The 25,029-nt window shown below is 38.3% G+C and overlaps 1 protein-coding gene across 1 annotated transcript; it reads left to right on the forward strand.

Moving 5' to 3' along the window:
* The first annotated feature begins 1,621 nt into the window (after window positions 1-1,621).
* LOC137940267 (protein PHOTOPERIOD-INDEPENDENT EARLY FLOWERING 1-like) lies at window positions 1,622-24,314 on the forward strand. The gene is made up of 22 exons (XM_068785220.1): window positions 1,622-1,792; window positions 2,251-2,441; window positions 8,069-8,164; window positions 8,352-8,432; window positions 8,677-8,784; window positions 8,910-8,990; window positions 9,084-9,172; window positions 9,299-9,414; window positions 9,511-9,572; window positions 9,699-9,834; window positions 9,926-9,997; window positions 10,084-10,226; window positions 10,337-10,471; window positions 11,409-11,447; window positions 15,809-15,877; window positions 15,977-16,039; window positions 16,206-19,266; window positions 19,398-19,462; window positions 19,594-19,661; window positions 20,287-21,046; window positions 21,687-22,210; window positions 22,816-24,314. Exons 3-22 carry the CDS (start codon window positions 8,105-8,107, stop codon window positions 23,237-23,239), a joined length of 6,156 nt encoding a protein of 2,051 aa, XP_068641321.1. The 5' UTR covers window positions 1,622-1,792; window positions 2,251-2,441; window positions 8,069-8,104; the 3' UTR covers window positions 23,240-24,314.
* The last annotated feature ends 715 nt before the right edge of the window (window positions 24,315-25,029 follow it).

The following is a 25,029-nucleotide window of genomic DNA, read 5'->3' on the forward strand; positions in this document are numbered from 1 at the left end:
AATATTCATCAAAATTTGATAAATAACCGATTCCACTGCACTAGGGATGAGCATGTGTTAGTTTTTTTTTTTTTAAATTAAACTCCCTCCAGGAATCTAACATGAAAACTATTGCCTCCTCAAATCCATGATGGATAGTGTAAAATTATTTTAATGAATTTCGAAAGCATATATGAAATTCATAACCAAAATCTTTCATCCTGACATGGGGTCAACTTCCGACAAACAGAGTTTATCGTCTTCAGCAAACAGAATGTCTCGTCTATCATAGAGGTTCATCGATGGCAACCAAACCCCTTTTTACAGTATTTTCTCCAACAAATGAGACCACTAAACCGACAGAAAACTGTAAGGTTGTAACCGACGACCACCAACAATGGAAAAACGTTGGATGGATGGGTTACTTAAGTGACGGATCGTGAACCGTCTAGGTAATGGTTTGTGAACCGTTTTACATAGTGTCCACCCTTTTTTTTTTCTCCCTACCCTCATTCTTATCTCTCTTACCTATATATATTATAATCAGACGGCTGAAATAGCCATTTCGCACCGAATGGAGGACTGATCCGATACAAAAAACTATTTAGTGCAAAATATACAAAATGGCTATCTAAGTCGTTTTTGCATGTTTTACACCAATTTTTTATTTTTTGTATTGGATCATTAATGTAAAACCATTTTTGGGACAATGATAAGTATAAGAAGTAGGATTGATGTAAGGTTTGAGTTTCTTAAAACACTCCACTACCATTTGTAGGGCGTAGGGGGAATTCTGTCCTCTATTATTTAAGGTCGGGTTGGGATGAGTTAGACATGACACGCCAACAACTATGGTTGGAAAAATAGCCCGATATTATGAATTCAAATAGTCGTGTAATAAATACGTACCGTGCAAATTGCAACACAAAAGGCATAACACAAATGTACCTTATTTTATATTTTTGAGTAATTTTCATCCTATTTAATCACTACCAGGGAATGTAAGAAATCAATAAAAGTATAATTTCTCATTAAATAACCAGCTCATATCATAAAAATTAGCCTACTAAATTTTAATTAAAATTTAAGTAAAAATGAAACTTAATTTATAATAAATAAAAGATGACATCATCCCATACGATCTCTCTTATATATTTTTGAAATTTTTTAAAATTACCCATAAATAAAAATATTTTATACTTGTTAATCCATTTGATTTAATTAATATAAATTTCACTAATAAAACTTTTCGTATGAATTAATATTTTTAACCACTTTTCTTAGAGAATTTACTCTCTCCTTCTAGCCTGGGACATCATCATCATTATGCAACACGAAGATAGATCCTTTGTCTTTACGCGTCGCTCGCTCAAGCCACGCACGGAAAGATTTCCTGACGGGCTGGTCGCTGGGGCCGGTCGCAGCGCGATTTAATGTCGCCAGACGCCAGTACAGGACTTGATGCCGAGGGACGGTTAACCTAATCCTTTCTAGGTAAATTTTTAGAAACATTCGGGTGAAATCGGAAAGAAGCTCTTTTACTTTCCGCCCCCACCGTCTGGTTGAAAACAGCCCCTTCTTTTGTACGTTTCTCGACTTTCTCTATTCGGGGAAAAGAAATCGCGAGAGTCGAGAGTCGAGACTCGAGCGAACAAAGCAACGAATCCGGTCGAGACCTTCCGCGCTTCGGAGCGTCTTCGAGTTTGTGAAGCCTCCGGAAGGTGTTAACTCTTCCGTTGGTGGAGGATTTTCTCAGATTCGTCGCTCCCGTTGCCTGTTTCTTGCATTTCCAACTTCAACTGGAAGAGACGAGGTGAGTTCAAGAGACTGCTGGGAGTGAGGGAGAGCGTTACCTGGATTTAGGTTGTCTTGTGTCATCTCTCCGATTTAAAGAGTTTTTTTTTTCGTTTTTTACTAGAAATAATTTCCCTTTTAAGCTCTTACGTCTTACCTGTTCTGCCTTATGTGGAAACAAGTTAAAAAAAATTAGTGGAGGTTATTTATTTTGTTTTTTTTGAAAAATGTCAGTGTTTTTTAGTCACTGTTGCATTATCTAGCTGTTGTTTTGGTTTCATTGTTTACTTTTTTTTTTAAATGAAATTGTGGCTGGACACTTCTTTCTCAACATTTAAAACCTTTCTCCTTGTTTACGGTTGCTACCATTTTCGTTCAGTGAGCACTAGTAGGATAGTGTTGTGTACAGTACTGAGTTATATGCACCATATAGATGGAAGAGACATCAAGTTGACTAGTCTTTTGGTCTACCTGTAGTGTTCTTGAGGTTGGGCATTTGGTGCGGTGCATAAAAAATAGCATAAAGGACGTGGTATTTATTATCGTGATGTGCATGACTTTTTGTTGAAGATTATAAGTCGACTGTGAGAAGCGTCCCTGCATATCAGTGGCATGAACGTCAAACTTCTTTCGACGAAGAATGTTTTTTCAACACCCTGCGGACAGAGGTAAGTCATCATTCCTTGGCATGTGATCTTATTAGCTGAAGAAATACTCGACATTAAAGAGACTTTGTAATGCTCAAGTTCAAACATTTGAATGCTTTTTTCAAGTTTAGGAATAACACGGCTACAGACTTGAAAAGCAAAACTGTGCCTCTGTCTCTTCGCTACAGCTACATTGCTGTTTTTTTATTTCATTTGTTGAAGTGATTCACTGGAGAAAGTTGAAGAAGTAAACCTTGAAGAAAAAATAATATGCATATTACATAAATGGAGCCCTTGAAGATCTATTATCAAATTTAGAAAACAAGGCATAAAATCAGTATTGAAAATTATTATTATTTTTTTGAAAGCTAGGACTGGAAATCATACTTTCTCTGAACCTTTCAAAATCTACTCTCAACTCCGCCCAATCATAATATTAGGTAAAGATATCATATCCTTGTAATAAAATCCACTCACGTTTCTTATTTTATGTATATTTTTGAATGTTGAACATGATACCCTGATGGGACTTAATCCTAAAGCCTCACATTAGAGCACTCCTCCCTCCTACCCCATGTGGCTGGCGATCCAAAGGCCCGTTTGTTGAGGTATTATCCAAACCCCCAGAGCTATACTCGACAAGGTCGAGTTCTTTATAAACAGGAGAATTGGTGGGGACACCATTAGGCCCATCGAGTCCCAGATTATGGTTGAAATTATTTTTGTAATTTAATTTATTTTTAATTTATCATTCCTGATTTTACTGGATCTGATCAGCAAGTGATCTTATCTGTTTTGAATTTTATTTTTAGTTTAGCTTTGCTGATTTTATTAGATTTGATCAGATAGTGATCTTATTAGCTTTCAATTTTAGTTATTTAGAGGTAGTACCAACATGTTGAAGGTAGCTTTGTAGATGAATTGATAAAATCTCTGTTTCTAGTCTTTCCCTCTCTCCCTCCTCTTTCTTCTTCTTCTTCCCCTTCTTATTCTTTCTTCTCTATTCTTCTTCTAAATTCTTCTTCTCAATTCTCCTATTTCTTATTCCCAATTCTTCTTTCTTCTTCTCTATTTTCTCTTCCTTTTCCTCTCGAATCCAACATCTAATCGACGTCCCATACATCAATTAAAAATTTATGCCTTGTTCCTCATCACGAAGTAGCAAGTTTTGAATGATGGATGGTGTCCCGTGGACCTTTCTTTCTCTAGATCTTCTCTCCTTTGAAAGGCTGCTATAAGTTGAAATTCTTTGTTCGTCTAGATATATATTTTTTTTTTTTTTGAATGATGTTGGTGATAAAGTTATATTTTGGCATCATTCCATAATCACCTCTAGTCACAAGTTACCTCATTCAAGTTCATGGTAATGATACAATGGTTTGTAAGCAAGATCTCATGGGAAAATCATGGTTGCCTTATTTACGATTTACTCATTAATGGTTTGGAGAATGCCAAAACAGGTGGTTGCTAGATCATGGAGGCTCACAGTTCCCTGAAAGATCCTCTTTTTCTTTTAGTGTGCTTTCAAAAACTATCCTACGATGGATCCTTGATAGTATTGTAATGGGTGATGATTAGTCCATTACTATTTCTGATTATCTTATTCTTATTCAGTTCCATTTTTAATTTGGAGTGGTTTCTCTATCTGTTATTTATTTGTGGAAAGATTAGGAAATTGAAAAATAAATGTGTAAAGAAAAATATTGAGAAGTAACTTATACCAATAATATGAGACTTGGGCTGGGCCACTGGATTCAAACAGACTCAGTCCCTCTTTTGTTCATAGCTATATAAGACTTAGAAATTAGACAAAACCCAGTTGACCAGGGCTGGTTTGTTGATTCAACCAGTGAATTGGCTGTCCGCCCAGTCAGTTGGGTCATTTGTTGGGTAATATTTCTTCCTCCCCCTCTTTTGCCGCCAGCATTGGAGGTGACCTTGCTCTCCCCACCGTCAATGGTGGCAAGGGTGGGTGCTCCTCCCTTGATGTCTCACAAAAAGGGCTCCCACCCCTCTCCTCTCCCCTCCCCTCCCCTCCCCTTCTTTGCATTTTTACAGAGAGGGGAAAGGGGTGGGGTGCCACTGCCCCTCTCTTCCTCTTTTGCTTGCAATGATAGGCGAGAGATCCCTACCCTCCCTCAACTGTGGGAAGTTAGTGGGGGAGGGGGGTGGGTCTTGCGTGCCTCTCCCCCTTTCATCTTCTGACAAAAGAGCTCTCTTGCAGTTTAAGGGAGATGAGTTTTATTTTTATTTTTATATTTATTGTGACATAGTCTTAAGGTTACCAACGATAAAACCTTGTTCACTTGGGATCAGCTAGACCTGCTCACGTCACTTGGTTGGGTCATAACTACGGGTGGCATCGAGCCGAGCCGAGCCCGAACCTGCTTATGTTTGAGCCGAGCTTGATTTAAATATTTCGAACTCGAGCTTGAGCTGAGCCTAAAATTTTTATCGAGCTCGAGCCTAATAATTTTAACTGAGTTCGAGCTTCAACATACATTTAAAACTTTTCAAAAAATACATGTCAAATAAATTGTATATAAAATTATGCATACATTTTACATAAAATTGGGAATGATTTTTACTTAAAATTGGGCATAAGGGTGGCAACAAATCCAGCTGAGTCCGAACCTTGTTCAAGCCGAGTTTGATTTAAATATTTTGAACTAGAGCTTGAGTCGACCCTAGCCTCGAACCTAAAATTGTAATCGAACTGGAGCCTGATAATTTGAACTGAGTTCGAGCTCGAGCTCTACCCGAGTTCAACTTTAATCTACATTTAATACTCTATATAAAATATACGTCAAATAAAATATATATAAAATTATGCATACATTTTAAAAAAAGAATGATAGGGGAGGTTCAGGATTGAATTTCAATAATGGATTAAAACACACCAATATTAACCTTTTTCACCCCAAATGTTGTCTAGCTTGTTTTGTAATTTTTGAATCTGGCCATAAATTTACTATGGCCTCCTTAGTGCCCCTGGTTGAAACTTATATTCTAGGAAAAACTAGAAATGTTTTTCCTATGATACATATTTCCGAAAAAAAACTTTAAATAAAATCCTATTACTATTAGTGACTTATTAGAAAATTACAAGAAATATTTTAAAATTTTCTTAGGAAAGTTAAATGGACCTCTTATTGCCTCTTTTAGGGAAATCAATAAAAATTAATAATCAATCTAATATATTACTATACTTATCGATAAATTTTTAATCAAATAAAATGTCAAACATAAAATTGCAATAAAAATTGCCTCATGCTAAAAGTATTACAACATCAACTGTCAAATACTTATTCAAAAATTTTTTATACAATTTTCTAGCCCATCTTGGCAGGAAAATCTTACTTAGAAAATTATATATTTTTTTAATAAGAATTTTCAATTAGAAAAATGTTTACAAAAAAATGAGACACTAATAGTCCCTAGAAACTTATTTCTATTAAAATGTATTTTCAATTTTTTCAAGAGCCATGAGGAATGACAGTTTAAGATTTTTTTTTTTTTTTTTAACTTTATGATCTCGCATGTGCGAAATCATCTTCGTGCATGGGAAGGGGGGGGGGGGAGAAATTATTTCTCCCCTGAACTTAGGTATTCTGCCGAGGCGACGCGGAGGAAGGGGGTTACGGTGCCGGTGTCGTTGGGGATGACGACTACGATGGAGGCTGCGGTGACGGAAATAAAGGCAAAGGCGAGGGGAGGAAGAAATCGAACGGCCGGCGACGGCGACAACAACGGACGGGAGGGGCTCGACGGTGACGAGGGGACGAAGAATTTTTTCCCCCCCTGACTCTTGTTCCCCTGCTCCCCCGTTCCTGCTCCCGATTCAGCTCGTTAATGAGCCGAACATGGATTTGGTCGAGCTCGGCTTGTTAATTTAAACGAGCTGATTCCCGATCTCGAGCTCGAGAGATACCGAATCGAACCGAGCCGAGCTCGAGCCACTTGCGAGCTGGCTCAGTTCGAAGCCACCCCTATTTATAACCTTGACTAGTACAATTTTGTTTTGAAAAATAACTCATCCTGTCTTTAAAAATGTAAAACCATTTAAAATGACATTGAAAATAATAGAAATATTTAAAAAATTAACTAGATGAAAAAACTGTGTTGCTTTTAGCTAAATATCTTGTGAAGTTAAGTTATTCATAACTTTTAAACCAAAAAATTCATGATTAAATGTTCTAGTTTTGGGACGAAATTACCATATTACTCCTCTCAGAAGCAGATGATAGGGGTGGAATTTTTCCAGAAGTGGATGATTAAATGCGTGATGCTCTTTACATATATTTGTTCTGTATAAGTGTAAACTGGTAATCTTTCCAGAATATTCGAAGGGATGTGGAATTTTGTCTTGTGTCCAAATATAATCAAATGGATAAAGAGATAGAAAAGGTCATTGAGTAAAATTGCCATTCATAATTTTTGATTAGTTGCATTATACAACTACTCAGCATTACATGCAAGTTCTATGTTACAGTAAAAAAAAATTCTCTTCCTTCAGTGCTCTTTTTCTTTCCAAGTATGGTTTCTGTCGTTGACAAGTTGGGATCATGCGGTGGTTTCTCCAATCTTGTAGGACTTGATGTATCAATTTGTTTCTGCCTCTTCTTGACAATTCTAGTTTCATATTTCATGACATTTTAACAATCATTCCCTTGAGGAGCATTTGGAATGGGAGAATCTAAAGATAATTTTCTCCTGATTTTGCTTAAGGGAAGGTGGTTTTTGAGAGAGCTATGCACAGGATCCATGGGTGGACTGCTGTTTCCCATTATTTGAGGGAATACACTTGTGTCAGGATTTGGAAACTAATGGACGCCCTTTCCTTTCATTGACTCCTTGGTCCGCTTCTTTGGACAATACTGTCAAGCTCTTCTGCAATGGTGGTTCTAAAGCTGATCCAGGCCTATTGTTTGTGGTGGTCTTTTCACTTTTCTGAAACTCTTATTGATTGTGAGACAAAATCTGTTCTCCAGGGGGTGTGCTTTGTTAGTTACCTCCACTTCAGCTTCCTTGTTACCGGAGCAAATGAAAAGAAGTTATTGGTTGATGTAATCAACTGGTCCATCTTTGATGTCTGGTTTAGCACTCTTAGGAAATTCAAGGCGGAGCTAGAGCAGTCATTTGTGACCTTTGATGTCTGGTTTAGCACTCTTAGGAAATTCAAGGCGGAGCTAGAGCAGTCATTTGTGACTTGGCAGCACTTCTCTTGAACCTGCCAATGATGTTACTAATTCTATTGCTAGAGACAAGCTGATTGCCAACTCTTTTTGTGAATGGTTCTTGTAATTCTTTTCCTTCCTTGATTGATGCATCGTTGGTGCAGCTTTGTTCTTCCTTCCTGTTTTTTCAGTTTCTCCTATAGATTTTGTTCTCATTTCAAAGGAAAATTGTCTCCCAGCTGCAAAAAAAAATGATCTTTTTTATCTTCCTATTTTCATTTGAAAATTTTTAAGGTACTTAAATTGTGCTTCTTTTCATTTTGCTGTTGTTACCAAGCTATTTTGAATCAATTGATTGAGTTTTAGTTTGATCCAATATCATATATTCTGTTATCTACATGTTGAATTTCCGCAACCAGCTTAAACTTTTTTCTGCGCGTATTAACTGTTTATAGTTTTTAATTCTTGCAGGCACTGCGTCATGCCATAGGCCATTGTAGAACAGTCATGGCCTCAAAGGGTCCTAGGTCTAAACTTGAGCATGATACAAGGGTTAGGCGTCAAAAGGTACAATTTTCACTTAGTTTTGTTGAATGTTTTTATTTGAGGTGTTTTGTGGACCTTAATGCAAATACTCCATGTAGTAAGATAAAAAAGAGCTGGTGGACTATAGCTGTTTGTCCTCACCTTATGTAGTTTGGTCCTTTTATCTCTTATAATGAGATTCATACTTAACTATTTTCATGTCTTGTAGGCCCTTGAAGGTTCAAAGGAACCTCCTCGTCCTAAGGTACATTGGGATCATGTTTTGGAGGAGATGGTGTGGCTATCGAAGGTGAGCTATTTGTTAGTTTCACCTAGTTACAAAACTTACTGTCTTTCACTCTATTTTTTGTATAAAAGTTACTTGGTTTCACCATTGGTATTTGAGTTGTATAATATAAGCATAAATGACTTTCCGAAAGAAGAAAAATGGGTGTTATAAACATTAATGTGGTTGCTATACCTGCTTCCTTCATTAAAGTTTGCTTCCATATTTATGCACACTGATTTGCTATTTTTTACCTACTTGCTTACAGGACTTTGAAGCAGAACGAAAATGGAAATTAGCTCAGGCAAAGAAGGTTGCAATAAGAGCTAGCAAGGGCATGCTAGACCAAGCTACGAGAGGGGAGAAGAAAATCAAGGTTTATATTTAACAAATAGACAATGTTAATGTACTTCACGAAAAAAAAAAGTTTGAGCCTACTTACACATGGTTAGGACTCTTGTTATTTCATCTCATCATATTAACTCATTCTCTGTAATTCAGGAAGAAGAGCAGCGATTGAAGAAAGTTGCCCTTGGTATCTCTAAAGATGTTAAGAAATTTTGGATGAAAATTGAGAAACTGGCAAGTAACCGATGGAACTGAGCTGTTTATTCAATCCTGAATCTATGGCTGATCCATGTTGAGATACTTGTTGTCTGTTTTAAAATGCTCTAGGTGATTTACAAGCATCAGCTGGAGCTTGAGGAAAGAAAGAAGAAGACACTTGACAAGCAACTTGATTTTCTCTTGGGCCAGACTGAGAGGTTGGGGTTATTATTCATGCTTTGAGTTCATCTCCAATTGCATGTTTTAGGAAATGATTCCACCTCATGAGACTTGCTTTAGTCTGAAGGGAAATCAATTTGGGTTTGTTTACCCATTTGTTTCAGGTACTCAACGATGTTAGCAGAGAATCTAGTGGACTTACCATATAAAAAAAGGACAGCTTGCCTAGAGTCTGGGGTGGAGCAGCTGAGCAGTCCTGAAAGAAAAGGGGAAGGAAGAGGTTTGCAACTGTTTTTACATTAGTAGATTGCCATCTTCTGCATCTCAAATCTCAAATTTTATTTTAACACCTTTAGAGATCTATTTATCTTATCAGATTCTCAGTCAGATCATGTTGAGACAGATGGCGAGTATGGTGTACAATCTGAGGATGAATCAGTGAGATTTTTTTTCTTTCTTTCTTTCAATTTTTTAAATTAATCTGTGAGAAAATTTAAAACTGTTATTGATTACCATTTATTGTAGCTTTAGTTTATGGAAAAGTTTGATATTATATTGTAACAGGAAGACGATGAACATACAATTGAAGAAGATGAAACACTTATAACAGAGGAAGAACGGAAAGAAGAGTTGGCTGCTTTGCAAGATGAAGTGGATCTTCCACTAGAAGAGCTTCTCAAGCGGTACACTAACAGTAAAGGTAAACTCTGAAGGTTTTTAAATTCTATCCTCTTGTTTTTATTTTTTGGCTTTATCATCCTTGTAATTGTGATCAATGTAATCATTCTCAGTTAGCAGGGAAGGAAGCCCTGAAGGTGAAGAAGAGGCTGTACCATCTGGAAGGGAAGAGAACCTCAGTAAGGGTAAGACAGAAGTAAGTGAAGTAGTTCTGAAGCAGTTGAATGCATGCTAGAGAATTAGCTAGTTCTGATTCTTAGTTGATCTGCAGATTCTGTGAAGCAAGTGAACGGTTCTTTGTCTCAAAAGCTTGAGAAATGGTCAGATGGAGAAAACCTTCTTAGATTTACTGAGAAAAATCTTTCTATGAAAACTAATGCGAATGGTTTGATTCTTGTTGCAAGTCAGCATTGTGTAAGTTTTCTCTTCTAACCAGTGTACTGTTTGTTATTAAAATTTTAAATGACATTATTTTTCTTGTTTTTTCAATGAAAAGCTAATTGATTAGATAAGTCTCAATACAGGCTAAAAGCAATGGTGAAATCTCCAGTCCAGAAAACCAGACTTCAGTTACTTCACCTTGTCATTCTGGACGTAGTTCGGCAAATCACAAAAATTTAGACGAAGGATATTCATCAATTGTTTCTGGTGATGAAATGGTAAGGTCATCTGTTTTGCTTTTAGCTATTGAGCATTCATTGCTATTTTTGAAAATAAGTGTTTTTATTGTACCAAAAAGAGCTTCCTGAGGCATTTAAGTGGACTTATATGTTTCTAGGCTTCTGTTCAGAAAACTGGATATTGCCTTCTGTTGAAAACTGTAAATTATTGTTTATTTTGATAATTTCATGGTGATGCTAACTTATTGTGAGTTGAGTCTGTTCTCATGAAAAGATAACAGTATCATTTCTTATTTGAAGTGCTGGAATTTTTACTGGATAAACGATTGACATGAATCTTATCTCTGAATTAGTTTAGGTTTTATGAGCACATTTTGAAATTTTTACTTAGGCCTTCTCTTTTGCTTAAAACTAACATAAAATTGGTATTCCTTGCTTACTCCAGCTTTGTCATATGTAATGTTTGGAGGCCTTCTTTTTTTCTTTAAGACATTGTGTTTGCATATTCAGAGCTGTTCTCTTCTATTTTAAGCATCAGAGGGTCTTCTAGGATTGTCATAAGTTGGAGAAAAAGACAGGTCTGATCCCCTTGCAGATCAGAGCTTTTCATCAAGGAAATTGCTGATTTTGTACTTGATTTTACTCCCTTGGCAGTGTAAATTTTTTTGGATTAAGCTGCACTCTTATTTTCTCCTTTTTCTAGTGAAGTCTTCTCAAGGAGATTTGGGATCAACTAATATGATACTGCCTTAAGCTTTATATGTGAGATGCTTAGGTGCAAGATCCATTTAATGTGGGCTTGTAAATAAGGTTTCATGCATTTCTCTTGATGTTTAATTAAAACTAATTTAAATACATTTAGTTTCAACATAGTTATTTACTTCAGAATCGCATCAAGTTATCAACATTTGACACTACTGTTATACACACTTGTGGACATGCTTTGCTTATTCATATGTATAATTATAATTTTCAGGATGATAAGGATTATTTTCTTACTGCTGAGGATGACAAGGTATACAAAACATTAACTTTACAGTTGCAATTTGTGTTTATTTATTGTCCCACCATGTATCTTATCTCTGTTATTGAAATGCTCCAATATACCTTGCCCGGGTACTTTCTTGTAGTTGTAGTTATTGTTTGTTAAGGAAGGAAAAAGGCAATTCATTTTCAAAAAGAAGAAGAAGGAAAAAAGGCAATTTGCTTGAGGTACAATAGCGTGTAAGATGAGGACTGATAACTTTTGTTGGGAAAACAAATGAACTATGTTAGTAAGGGGAGCAATTAAGGACATTTATATTCTTGTGAAAGGAGAACAAATTATGTGGGCATTAAAAACCTCATTCACCTTTTCACCCTTCATCTAGTTGTAGTTAGTTGAGGCCAATATAGTGCAACCTGGTTACTGTCATGAAGGTCCTTATTCACCTGCTATTACCACCTAGTAGTCGAATAAGTTTCAGATGTTCCTAATTGTCCTTGTTTATTTATTATTTATGGAAATCGTCTTTGGGAATGTTCAGATCCTATTGTGAAATTTTCTTCTTCTGCTTTTGATAATAAATGGTGGTAGAAAGCAGAAATGAGCTCATTCCAGTGGCATTCTTGTTATATGGAACCCAAACTTTGTTGAAGCCACCCATACTAAACCCGCCCTATTCTCTATTGGCATCCATTTTCGTGACCGGTCTCTAGGGACTTTCTGGGCCCTTGCAGGCATATATGGCCCGACTCGTCTCCGATACCGAGCTTCTTTATGGGATGAAATTCTCCTCCTCCTCCAACTTTGGGACTTGCCTTGGCTCCTTGCTGGGGACTTCTATGCTACCCTTCACTGCTCCATAAAAAGCCCTCCCGCCAATAAAATTTCTTCCACGATGAGGGCTTTTTCGGATCTCTTTGGCAGCCTCGAATTCTCTGAAATCCCTCTCTAAAAAAAAATACACTTGGTCCAATGACCAAAACCCTCTAATCCTCTCCAAACTTGATAGATTCCTTGCAAATAATGGCTGACTTCAACTTTTTGCCAATACATCAGGTCAAGTCCTTAACAAAGTCGGCTCTAACCACTGGCCGATCCAAATACACATCCCCTAGCTTGGGCTCGATCTTCGTTCCACTTTGAGAATCTTGGCTCTTTGACGGATCTTTTGCTTCTCAACTTGCCGTCTGGTGGCAAGATCTTGCCCACCACCCCAACCCGGGTTGGTTCTTCCCCCTCAAGCTCAAATCCCTGAAGTCCAAGATCTGCTCCTGGTCTATTAATCACTGTGCTGCTGCTGCCTTTCAGAAAGATTCTCTCCGCCATCGCATATCTGAGTTTGATCTCCTCGAAGAATAAAGGCCTCCTTCTTCTCCAAAATCAATTAAATCTTCTAAAAAATGAAACTACTCACTGGAAATAATGGGCAAGATTCCGCTGGCTGACTGACGGGGATAGAAATACAAATTTTTTCCATGCCGTTGCCTCAGCTAGACGGAGAGCTAACTGTATCACCTCTCTCTGTCATGGAGATTAGGTGATCACGGATAGCTTCTCTATATCTCACCTTCTTGTGAAGTTTTTAACAGATCTTTACTCAGAGGAGTCTTTCAACTGGCCTATCCTTTATCAGTTCGAGTTTAGGCCTATCTCCATTTCGGACGCTGAATACTTGGAGTGTCCCTTCTCTTTTGAAGAAATCGATTTGGCTGCCCTTGGCCTGCCTAAGGACCATGCCCCTGGGCCAGATGGTTTCAATGGAGAGTTCTACCACAAATTTTGGTGAACAGTTACAAACGATGTGCATGCCTTTGTAATCAACTTCCATTAAGTTGGCATCACCCATAAATCCATCGGAGCCTCTTTCATAGCTCTAATCCAAAAAAAAAACCAACTCAGCCCTCCTTCAAGACTTCAAACCTATCAGCCTCAGCTCTAGCTCATACAAAATCATAGGTCACATTCTCGCTAACCGCCTCAAATCCACCCTCCCTCAAATTATTAACCCTTGCCAAAGTGCTTTCATCAGAGGATGAAATATCCTCGATTCATCAATGGCTGCCCATGAACTTCTTGACTCCTTAAAAAAATCCAATTTGCCTAGAATTGTCTTGAAATTTGACTTCGAAAAGGCCTTTAATTGACCACCTTTTTGACCAAATGGGTTTTGGCACCTGCTGGAGATTCTGGATGAGAAGTAGTATTTCAACTGCGTCATATTCTTTTCTGATCAACGGCAAACCCTGTGGTTTCTTTAACGGATCAAGGGGGCCCTCTATTGCCTTTTCTTTTCCCTCTCATTGTTAAACATTTGTCGTCTATGGTCCGCCTTGCCAAAAGCACTGGCTGGCTTAGCCCCATCTCTGCTGACCCTGCTCAAGATATCGCCCTCCTACAGTATGTAGACAATACCATTTTCTTCGGTGAAGGTACAATGAACCAAATCTCTCATATAAAACCTTGCTCAATTTATTTGAAAATTTCCTCTGGGCAAAAAGTCACCTGGACGAAGTCCTCCATCGCTGGCTTCAATATTGAACCAAATTTACCAAACTCTATGGCTAGCTATCTGGGATGCAAAACTGCAACTCCCCCTTGACCTCTGATTACCTTCAAAAAGCTCCTGGCATCTTGGAGAGGAAAATTTCTCTCAAAAGCAGGTAAGCTTGTACTCATAAAATCTTGCCTTCACAGTATCCCTTGTTACTTTTTGTCATTATTTCTGTGCCCTGCTTCAATCAGAAACAGAATTGAATATATCAAAAGAAAGTTTTTTTTTTTTTTGGGGGGGGGGGGGGCGCAAATGGCGAAAGGAAGTACCATCTCGTCAAGTGTGATGACGTGTGTAAACCTAAATACCTTGGTGGTCTCGGGATTCGTGATACTACCACAAATTTTGCTTTTCTCTTGAAATGGATTTGGAAATTCAATTTTTTCCCTGAATTGATTTGGAGAGCTTTAGTCGCTGCTAAAGCCAACAAACAATCTGGCTGGTGGACTGAGGGCAGGCGGTGCTGTCGGTTGTCCCCTCTCTGGAAGAAAATTGCCATGCTATTACTCGATTTCAAGAAGGCAATTAAATGCTATGTTGGTAACGGACGTCTAACATAAAATTGGTTTGATTGGTGGATGGGTCTGAGCAATCTCAATAGTTGGTTTCAAACTTGGCCAAGAACATTGATGCAGTTATCTCAGACCTATGGTCTGAAACTGGAGGCTGGAATTTGAATCTCCGGAGAGCTCTTTCGGACTCTGAGGTCATTTTGGCATCTAATCTCCTTACCAGTCTCTCTAAGGTAAAACCTCAGACGTCGCCTAATACACTCATCTAGACCCCTTGTCCCAAAGAATCCTTTTCCATTGCTTCGGCTTATAAATTCCTTAGCAACCCCAACCCTCCTCAACCTAATCACCTTGCGGCCATTGCCTGGACCCTAGTTACCTGAACCTAATCACCTTGTTGTGGAGGAAGGCCCACTTAGTTAGGTTTGTATTCTTTCTCCCTCTTTTAATAGTTTATACATCATTATTAAAAAAAAAGTAGAAATGAGTTAATACAGCTCATATTTGGAATTATTCTAGTGTGTGGCAACTGATTTATCAGAGCTACTTGACCAATTGAGCTACAGTATTTGCATGGGGGACTTTTGATGGTCCTGTTTATGTTGTGAGTTTTATTTGCTTGCATTTACTGAACTGATGATACTTATGCTGCTTACCTCAGAAGAGAGGAAATTAATGTTAGTGTTGTTTCTGCATGGATTGCATTGTACTGGGACCAATCTAGTGGACACTGAAAATGGGTGAGAGGATCGGCTTTCTTCAAAATAACTATGTTCTTGCATTAATATCTGAAGAATATTTGGCAGTAAGAAAATCAACCAGGGATAATAAATCGCCACACATTTATATTGAGAAAGTGAAATACTCTGTGGTTGTATTGCTCCTACTGTTTGGAAGAGAGTGAACCTACCGCAGAGATGGGATTTCACCTTCTATTTGAATATCTGAAGGGATATGATGTGGCATGACATTATTAACTATGATAGCATTTGATTTGAATTGGAAAATTTGGATTGCCCCATTACATTTTACATTACAAACACAAATGTTAGCATGCCAAGTTGGTGCACAAATCTGGGATTTATGTATATCAATATATGATCCATGTTTTATGTGCATTGCCTATTTTAAACAGTGATTTTTTTTCTTGAAAGAAATTTATTTATGCTGATAGCCCTTTCCAATATGCAGTATTTTTGGCAGCTCTGCTGCATTGCATTCTGAATTTGCTGAGCTAGAACAATTATGTGACTTGCTGTAAATTTTGATACTCAGAATGTTATGCGGTTTTTTTATTGGGTTTTTGGCATTTGACTCTCCATGTTCAGGATGATGAGACAACCCTGTCTGAAGAAGAGGAATTGGCAAAAGGAGAAGCAGATGATCCTGTAGACGAGGCAAGTTGCATCTTATTCTTTTTAAACCATTCAGAAAGTTTGGGTGCTGTTCATTGTGGTGGAAGGCCTTGTGCTCCTCTAATGCTTGATGCTCTGCAGATTAAGTTCTTGCAACAGGAGAGTGAAATGTCTGTTGAAGAACTTCTTACAAGGTATAAAAAGGTAAGTACAATAGCCATATGTTTCTCTGTCATTTTTATTTGTTAATTATTCTGCTGCTGTATAAATATTTGAATGACATGTCTCTCTGTGTGCTTCTGAGGATCTCTTTGTCTGTTTACTTTTAGCATGTTTTGTTGCCTGGAATAAATTTGATTATGTTGTTCAGGATATCCAGAATGATGAAGACATACAAGCTGAATCTGAGTGTACTTTCACTAGTTCAGAGGACCAGCAGGATGAAGATCGAGATGGACAGGAGAAGCTTGCTGATGAGAAAGTGGTAGTTGAAGGAGACAAAGAGATTGATGAAGATGTCAGAGAGAGTGAAAATATAATTGCTGATGCAGCTGCAGCTGCCAGGTCTGCACAGCCTACTGGTAACACTTTCCTAACAACCAAAGTCCGTACCAAGTTCCCTTTCCTGCTGAAGTTCCCACTTCGTGAGTACCAGCATATTGGTTTGGATTGGCTTGTCACCATGTATGAGAAGAGACTGAATGGAATTCTAGCTGATGAAATGGGCCTTGGGAAAACAATTATGACTATAGCTGTCCTGGCCCACCTGGCTTGTGAAAAGGGTATATGGGGACCGCACCTCATTGTTGTCCCTACAAGTGTTATGCTCAACTGGGAGACTGAATTCCTTAAATGGAGTCCTGCTTTTAAAATTCTGACGTATTTTGGAAGTGCAAAAGAGCGAAAATTGAAAAGGCAAGGTTGGTTAAAGTCCAATTCTTTCCATGTATGCATCACAACTTACAGACTTGTTATTCAGGACTCCAAAGTTTTCAAAAGGAAGAAGTGGAAGTATCTAATTCTAGATGAAGCTCATTTAATAAAAAACTGGAAGTCTCAGAGATGGCAAACTTTGTTAAACTTTAATTCGAAGCGCCGGATATTATTGACAGGAACCCCACTGCAGAATGACCTTATGGAGTTGTGGTCCTTGATGCATTTCTTGATGCCACATATCTTTCAGTCTCACCAGGAATTCAAAGATTGGTTTAGCAATCCTATATCAGGAATGGTGGAGGGACAGGAAAAGGTGAACAAGGAAGTTGTTGATAGGTTGCATAATGTGCTTCGCCCTTTCATACTCAGACGGTTGAAGAGGGATGTAGAAAAACAGCTTCCAAAGAAGTATGAACATGTAGTGTATTGCAGGCTCTCAAAAAGGCAGAGGAGCTTATATGAAGATTTTATTGCCAGCTCTGAGACACAAGCAACTCTAGCGAGTGGGAATTTCTTTGGAATGATTAGTATTATAATGCAGCTTCGTAAGGTCTGCAACCATCCCAACCTCTTTGAAGGCCGTCCAATCATTAGTTCATTTGATATGATTGGTATCGACATGCAACTAAGTTCTTCTGCTTGTACGATTCTTTCTTCAGGCCCATTCTCTAATGTTGATCTGAATGGTCTATCAATCTTGTTCACTCCTTTTGAATTCTGCATGACATCATGGGAAGCTGATGAGTTGGCAGCTAGTGCCACTCCCTCAAGTTTAATCAAGGATGGTCCTGGTAAACTTGAGACCTTGACCCTTTTCAAAGGGGGGTCTGGTTCTTCAAGTACAGATGGAAGTAGAAAAAAAATGTATGGCTCAAATATCTTTGATGAGATACAAAAGGCTCTCTGGGAGGAAAGAGTAAAGGAAGCAAAAGATAGGGCAGCTTCCATTGCATGGTGGAACTCTTTACAGTGCCGTAAGAAACCTGTTTACGGCAGAGACTTAAGGGAATTTGTCAGCATAAAGCATCCTGTTTTTGATATTCTTGAACAGAAAACAAATCCTTCTTGCTACCTTAACTTCTCGTCAAAATTGGCTGATATTATCCTGTCACCAGTGGAACGCTTTGAAAAGATGGTTGACCTAATAGAGTCTTTTATGTTTGCAATTCCAGCTGCACGAGCCCCATTTCCAGTTTGTTGGTGTAGTAAAGTAGGTTCTCCTGCATTTTGGCGTCCCTCATACAAGGAAAAGTGCACGGAGGTCTTTGCTCCTCTTCTATCTTCTATCAGACCTGCTGTTGTTAGGAGACAGGTCTACTTTCCTGATAGACGGCTAATACAATTTGATTGTGGAAAACTGCAGGAGTTGGCAGTCCTTCTGAGGTGTTTAAAATCGGAAGGCCATAGAGCATTAATATTTACACAAATGACCAAAATGCTTGATATCCTGGAAGCTTTCATTAATTTGTACGGTTACACTTACATGCGCTTAGATGGGTCTACCCAACCTGAAGAGAGGCAAACACTCATGCAGAGATTCAATACAAATCCAAAAATTTTTCTTTTTATTTTGTCCACTCGTAGTGGAGGTGTTGGTATTAACTTGGTTGGAGCAGATACAGTCATCTTTTATGACAGCGACTGGAATCCTGCAATGGACCAGCAAGCGCAGGATAGATGCCACAGAATCGGACAGACACGAGAAGTCCATATATACAGACTAATTAGTGATTGTACAATCGAGGAGAACATCTTAAAGAAAGCAAATCAGAAGCGGGCACTTGATGATTTGGTTATACAGAGTGGTGGATATAACACCGAGTTTTTTAAGAAGCTTGATCCTATGGAGTTGTTTTCAGGACATAGAACACTTGCAATTGAGAAGCTTCAGAAAGGTGGCTCCTCTGTTACTGAAAATTTTGACGTTGAATCAGGAAATTTATCAAGTGCAGATGTGGAAGCTGCTCTGAAACATATAGAAGATGAAGCAGATTACATGGCCTTAAAGAAGGTTGAGCAGGAAGAGGCTGTGGATAATCAAGAGTTTACAGAAGATGCTATAGGGAGGTTAGAAGACGATGAATTTGTACACGAGTATGAGTTAAAGCCTGATGAAAAGAATACAGATGACAAAACTGGCTGGATTGTGAACAAGGAAATAGATGGTACCTTGAGTCAGAGCCCCCTTAATGAAGACTCTGATCTTCTCTTGTCCAGAAGGGTTGATGATGTTGATATGCTGGCAGATGTGAAGCAAATGGCAGCAGCTGCAGCTGCTGCTGGGCAAGCTAGTTCTGCTTTTGAAAATCAGCTTCGACCCATTGATAGATATACAATGCGTTTTCTTGACCTTTGGGATCCTATAATAGACAAATCTGCAATTGAAATTCAAGTGGCATATGAAGAAGAAGAATGGGAGTTGGACCGAATTGAGAGATTCAAGGAGGATATGGAAGCTGAGATTGATGAAGATGAGGAACCTTTGGTCTATGAAAGTAAGTATAGTAGGATAAAATGACTTGTATACAAGAATTTCTGCACTTGTATTAATGTCTTTTTAAAATTTATATTTGTATTGGTTTTTATGGTACTAGTCACTGAAATCTTGTGGGTATACATTTTGCAGGATGGGATGCTGATTTTGCCACAGAGGCATACAGGAAGCAAGTTGAAGTCTTAGCACAGCGCCAGGTCTATTATTGCTGTTTTGTATTTATTTTGTTTCTATTTCTATTAGTATGTCAGAAATGGTCTTTGAATTTTCTATTGTTCATTTGGAGTTGTTGTTCACGGAGGTTATGTCATTTGGTGTGCTTTTTCAGTTGCTGGAAGAACTTGAAGCTGAAGCTAAAGAAACAGAAGGTGCAGATGCTGGGGATGAGAATGTCAGGTAAGAAGCCCGTCCTACTTGAGATTTTCAATTTTTGCCTCTTTTACTAGGTACTTAATAAAAGAAAAGATTCAAATTCCCTAGAGGTCAAGTTGAATTGGTAAAAATTTCTGTAATTCTTGGAATATTCAAGTGGGTTCTCTGCATCAGCATATAGAACGCATTACATGTTTGAAAAATGAGTTTTCTGGTCTTCTGCAACTCACGTCTTCTCTTTTTTAAATGTAAGCATATACTGTGTTACCTCTCATGTTATTATTGTTCAATGCTGAAGACAACAGGTTACTGTTGGTAGTATCCGAGTTGTACAAAATCTTATCGTTTTCATCTTATTTATTTTATTCCATCCTGAGAATGCTGTCTCCTGCATGTTGTTAGTCTCACTGTACGTGTGCATCTCCTTAGGCACAAATGGTTTCTTAGTAGCCTAAATTTTTTGATGTTTTTCCTTCTTTGACATTCTTTTACAATGAAATGTTTGTGTATATATAGATCTTTAGGATTTTATAATAGAAATTTCTTATTTTTCTTTTTATTTGTGAGCTCAGATGTGAGAATATAACGTCATACTTCTATGTATTATATATATATGTATATATATATATATTTTTTTTTTTTTGTGCAGGGGTGAGGCTGTAGGTGGGCGTAAACGTAAGTCAAAAAAGAAGTTGAAGAAGACAAAGTTCAAGTCTTTGAGGAAGGGGGCTCTTACATCTGAATCAGAGGCCTTAGCTGATGAGTCACCAATAGACCCGATGTCTATTGATGGCAAGGTTGCCTCTCCTGATAGAGAATCATCACCTGTTACACCAGCTCTTCAGAAAAAGCGTAAAAAGGCTGTAGCTGTGCCTGAAGAAGAGAAGATGTCAAAGAAAATCTCAAAGAAAATGAAAAAGGCTAGTGAAACAAGTTCAGCTACAGATCCCTGTAACATAAACAAGATGAGTTATGGAATCAAAGATTCGAAATCTTGTGAAGGGGATATTGATATTAAACTCACAAGCAGGTCTAAAACAGGAGGTAAAATCTCCATTACAGCCATGCCAGTGAAGCGAGTTTTGGTGATCAAGCCAGAAAAATTAAAGAAGAAGAGAAGTGTCTGGTCGAAAGAATGTATCCCACCTCCAGATGCATGGTCCACACACGAGGATGCCATATTGTGTGCTGTTGTGCATGAGTATTGTACTAACTGGAGTTTGGTGAGTGACACGCTTTATGGTATGCCTGGAGGTGGGTTTTACCGGGGAAGGTACCGATTCCCAGTTCATTGTTGCGAGAGGTTCAGGGAACTCTGCTACAAATATGTTGTGTCTGTTACTGAAAACCCTAACAATGAGAAAGTCAGCTCTTCTGGCGCTGGCAAGGCCCTCCTCAAAGTGTCAGAGGTAAGTGTGGAGTCAAATAGTTCTGTAATTTTTTTTTGAAATATGGAGTTCACTGTGCAAATGTCTCCCGGAATTCAGTGTATTGTTGTCTACCTCACTGTCACGATGGGTCTACCCTGTGGGTGATCATTAAATAAATAAGGGTCTGGGGAAAGGTGGAGGCACAGGTACCAACAATAGGAGCAGATTTAGTCTGCTTTAGTTGGATCCTTACCTTGTGCTCTTTACAAACGATTGTTATTCCAAGGGAGCTGGGCCTGCTTGTTGCCCTATCCACAGATATGTTGTGGCTTATTGCTCCATATAAGAATAACTCTTTGACTAGTGGAGTTGACCATGCAATTGTTCAATTGAGGTTAATGTATCCTACTGATGTGGTGTACTGATTTTGGTCATGTTTGGGTGTTGTCTATACCCTGGACTGCTTGTAACATGTATTCCATTTTTCCCATGAATCATTTATGATGTTAGGCCGAACTGAATTCTTGTCATTATCATTAATTTTACTGATTGTGGTTATTTTTGTCATGTTGTTTATAACCTGGACTGCTTGTATCATGTCTTTCAGTTTTTTCCCATGAATCATTTGGATGTTAGGGCGAACTGAGTTCTTCTCATTGTCGTTAATTTTTGTTCATAGGATCATGTCCGAACCTTGCTTGATGTGGCAAGTGAGCTCCCTGATAGTGAGCTACTGCTTCAGAAACACTTCAAAGCTGTTATTTCTTCTGTATGGAGGTCTAGATCTCGCTCTGATCGCCTTCGAACCTTACCGTCTGCAAGTAATAATGCCTGCACCAGTGGAAGGTTTCTGCACTCTGCTCTAAGGCAGCTTCCTGGAAAATCCAGTAAAGAAATTGAGAGGGTGAATTTTGTTCTTTTCCCCCAGAATAGGAAGCTAGTAGCTACTGCACTTGATGGTGCTTATACGAAAGGGCAGGAGGAGTCAATTCCCTTGGGAGCAGAACAATCTGAACCGGTTCGAGAACAGTTGGAGGTAACACTGGAGATTCAGGATGAACAAAGTGAATCTAGAACCTCTTTGCCATCAGTGGTTAGTGTGGTGATACATAACTCGTATCTGTTAGAATCAGTGGATGAACCATCCCCTCAGGGTAGTTTGCTGCCAAAATTGTCTTGCAGAATTGCTGAGAACCGTTTAAGGTAAGCAACTAAAAAATTGTTGCAATGTTTTCATCTCTTAATTTATTTGTTAGAAATTGTATTTTTCTTCTATTTTTTGGATTTTTTTGAACAAAAAGACTTTTATTCAAGGCAAAACCAACAAACAAAACTTACAAAGGTGTAAGCAAGGGGCTAGCTGCTGGGGGGTATATGATTCCGATAATAATGAAAGATTGAAGGAAGACCCCTTGTTTTGCCAAAGAGTCGGCCAAAGAGCTAGCTGCCGAGGTATATGATTCTAAGATCAATCAAGGAGGGAGACGATGTCCATGATCTTATAAGACAAATGCCGGTGCCTCAAAAGAGGGATCAGACTTCTATTTTTGGATCCCATGTGATTAAAACAACCAATATAGTTACATATTGATCTTTTACCTTTTATGTTATTCTTCTTATTCCTACTTCCATTAGGTACTTGCTGCCTGAAAATACTTCTAATTTTCTTTTCCTCTATGATAACTGATGACATCTTTTGAAAGAAAAGATGCTACAAGCCAGTGAAGAACATGAACTACTTGACAAGCTGTTAGTGAGATATGTGTACCTACTCAATGATGACTTAAAATGTTCTCCTCCTGCTGTAGGATTGCATCAAATGCTTGTTCCCAAGGTGAAGTTCTCAGCTGGGCATCTTCGGCTTTTCCTGCAGATGATACTATGAAATCCCGTTCCAGTTCAAAAATGCAGTTTTTGGGGAAGCACAAGCCTGTTCCTGATTCAATCAAACCGCCTAAGTCAAAGATCTTGAAAGTAACAGAAACGAGTGAGGACTCCTCCCATATGAATAAATCAGGACTTCTGTCAGCCCTAAGAGTCTCCCCCGATGTAGTAGGAGATACTAGTTTTCTTTCTTTGAACATGGAAAATGAGGACATTTTTGGCTCTGCCAATGATAACTTTCTGGAAGAAAGATTTGATTCAGTTCCTCATCATTATGATCCTTGTTTCATAATGGGACTTGATGATGATTGTAATCAGTTAACAAAAGAAATCTTGGATATTGGATGAAGGCCCTGTTGGTCTTCAAAAGTCAAACTACTTACATGCCCAAATGATCCGGTGGCCATGTCTTATGACCAACCGAGTTTGTGGTTGGTTATATTTTTGGAGGAAAGAAGAATGGGGGAAGTCATCAGTAGCCTCGTTGGTTGGGGAGAGCTGAGAAGGATGAAGACGAGCGGAAGGTGCAGTCGGGTGTACAGTATGTATTATAATTCATATTTCATGCGTTGGGGAAGCTTGTACTTTTATTTACCACAGGAAAAGCTTTATCTTGGGTGATGTCCCCAAAAGAATACAAAAGGGAAAGAAAACGGATGGCCGTTACAGGAAAAAGCTTTATCTTGGGTGATGTCCCCAGAAGAATACAAAAGGGTAAGGAAACGGATGTCCGTTTTCTTTAACGTCTCATGGTTTTCTGGTGCTTAGTGGATTGTTCGCCTTTGGAGAAATTAGGGATTCAGGGAGCTGATCTAAACGTACAAGGCAATGTTATCAGGACTGGTGCATTAATCCACCCTTCGATTTGATCGATTCCTCGTACTAATAGCAGTTGAACCATCACAGATGATGTTTTGTGTCATTAAATTTTGAAAATTTAGATGGGGTGGGGAAGAAAACTGCAGACATGGTTCTGTTACAGGACTGGTAGTCTTCTAGCCTTACTTTCTTTTTTCAACTTTCATTACTGTGCTCGTTTTAACTACATGGAGTGCATGATTAAGTGGGTTCAATTCTGAAGGGGCGCAGTTCAGGTCTATCAGTCGGACTCACCCTTGACTCATCCAAGTCTTGACTTCTAAGCGTCAGACGACTGTCATGGATCCCTTGTCCGAGTCAAAGAACATTGACATTAAGGGTTCTTCGACTAGTTTAGGTTGATTAGCTTTATTTGCAGCAGAGAACAGTAGAAGAAAGAGGCAAAGAAGAAATGGTACTTCCATTTGAGGGATTTTCACACCCTTGTAGATTTTTAATTGGGTGTCCGAAACCTCTTTTGTTAATTGAATACCGACAATCTTGTCGAAGATAGAAGAGTCTACTGCGTGCGTAATATAGTCGAGTGCCTTACTATCTTTCTTTTGATTCATCTTCATGTTCTTCTGGTTGTCTGCAGGACTGAGATATCTTCGACAGTTTGGAAACCGATCTTGATGATGTCAAGAACCTCTTGATACCGAAATGGTACTTTCATTTGAGCCTTCTAGTGCTCAAATTGTTAAGGTACTATAAAGGTGCATAAAGCCCTAATGCTCCCTCCTGTGACAAATATAATTTTTAAACACTTGGGAAGATTCTCAAAAGTCAGCAGAAACCTTAGAAGCCCTCCCCTATTTGATACCCTTGGCTTTATTTCCTTTCCACAACTTATTGTTTTTCTATTTCTTTAGCTAAAGAAGACTTTATGTCCTTTTTCTCTTCTTTTGTTAAAGAAGACAGTTTTCTTTATTTTATAACCTCCTTATAAAGGTGGTCACTTCTACTCCATCATCAAATGAGTAAGTGAAGAGCATCGAAGTACACATTTTTTGCAACTATACTCAGTTTATTAGAAAAAGAAATCAATTTTAAACAAATGATTCAAAAAACCCATTTTAGATTTCTTTCAATACCCTTAAATGACTACCTCAAACTCCTAGTTTTCATTCGATTGTCAACTTGACTCCACACCCACCTTTTGTACCAGCGCTCTTGTGCAATTGGAAGATTTTCAAGAACAGTTTCAAAGAGACTGTGTCTTTCATGGCCAAAAACCCCATCAAAAGAAGAAGAAACAAAAACCTCAGTTCATGAAAGGA

This window comes from Aristolochia californica, unplaced genomic scaffold (genome assembly GCF_029961685.1).
Source record: "Aristolochia californica isolate CCGP_79_NKW_82.1479 unplaced genomic scaffold, dmAriCali1.0.hap1 SCAF_9, whole genome shotgun sequence".
NCBI lineage: Eukaryota > Viridiplantae > Streptophyta > Magnoliopsida > Piperales > Aristolochiaceae > Aristolochia > Aristolochia californica.

Coding starts and splice junctions, on each gene's coding strand:
- LOC137940267 (XM_068785220.1), top strand. CDS start 8,105: ATGGCCTCAAAGGGTCCTAGGTCTAAACTTGAGCATGATACAAGGGTT. Junction 9,173..9,298: donor CTCTTGGGCCAGACTGAGAG/GTTGGGGTTATT, acceptor CATTTGTTTCAG/GTACTCAACGATGTTAGCAG. Junction 10,227..10,336: donor TTGTTGCAAGTCAGCATTGT/GTAAGTTTTCTC, acceptor GTCTCAATACAG/GCTAAAAGCAATGGTGAAAT.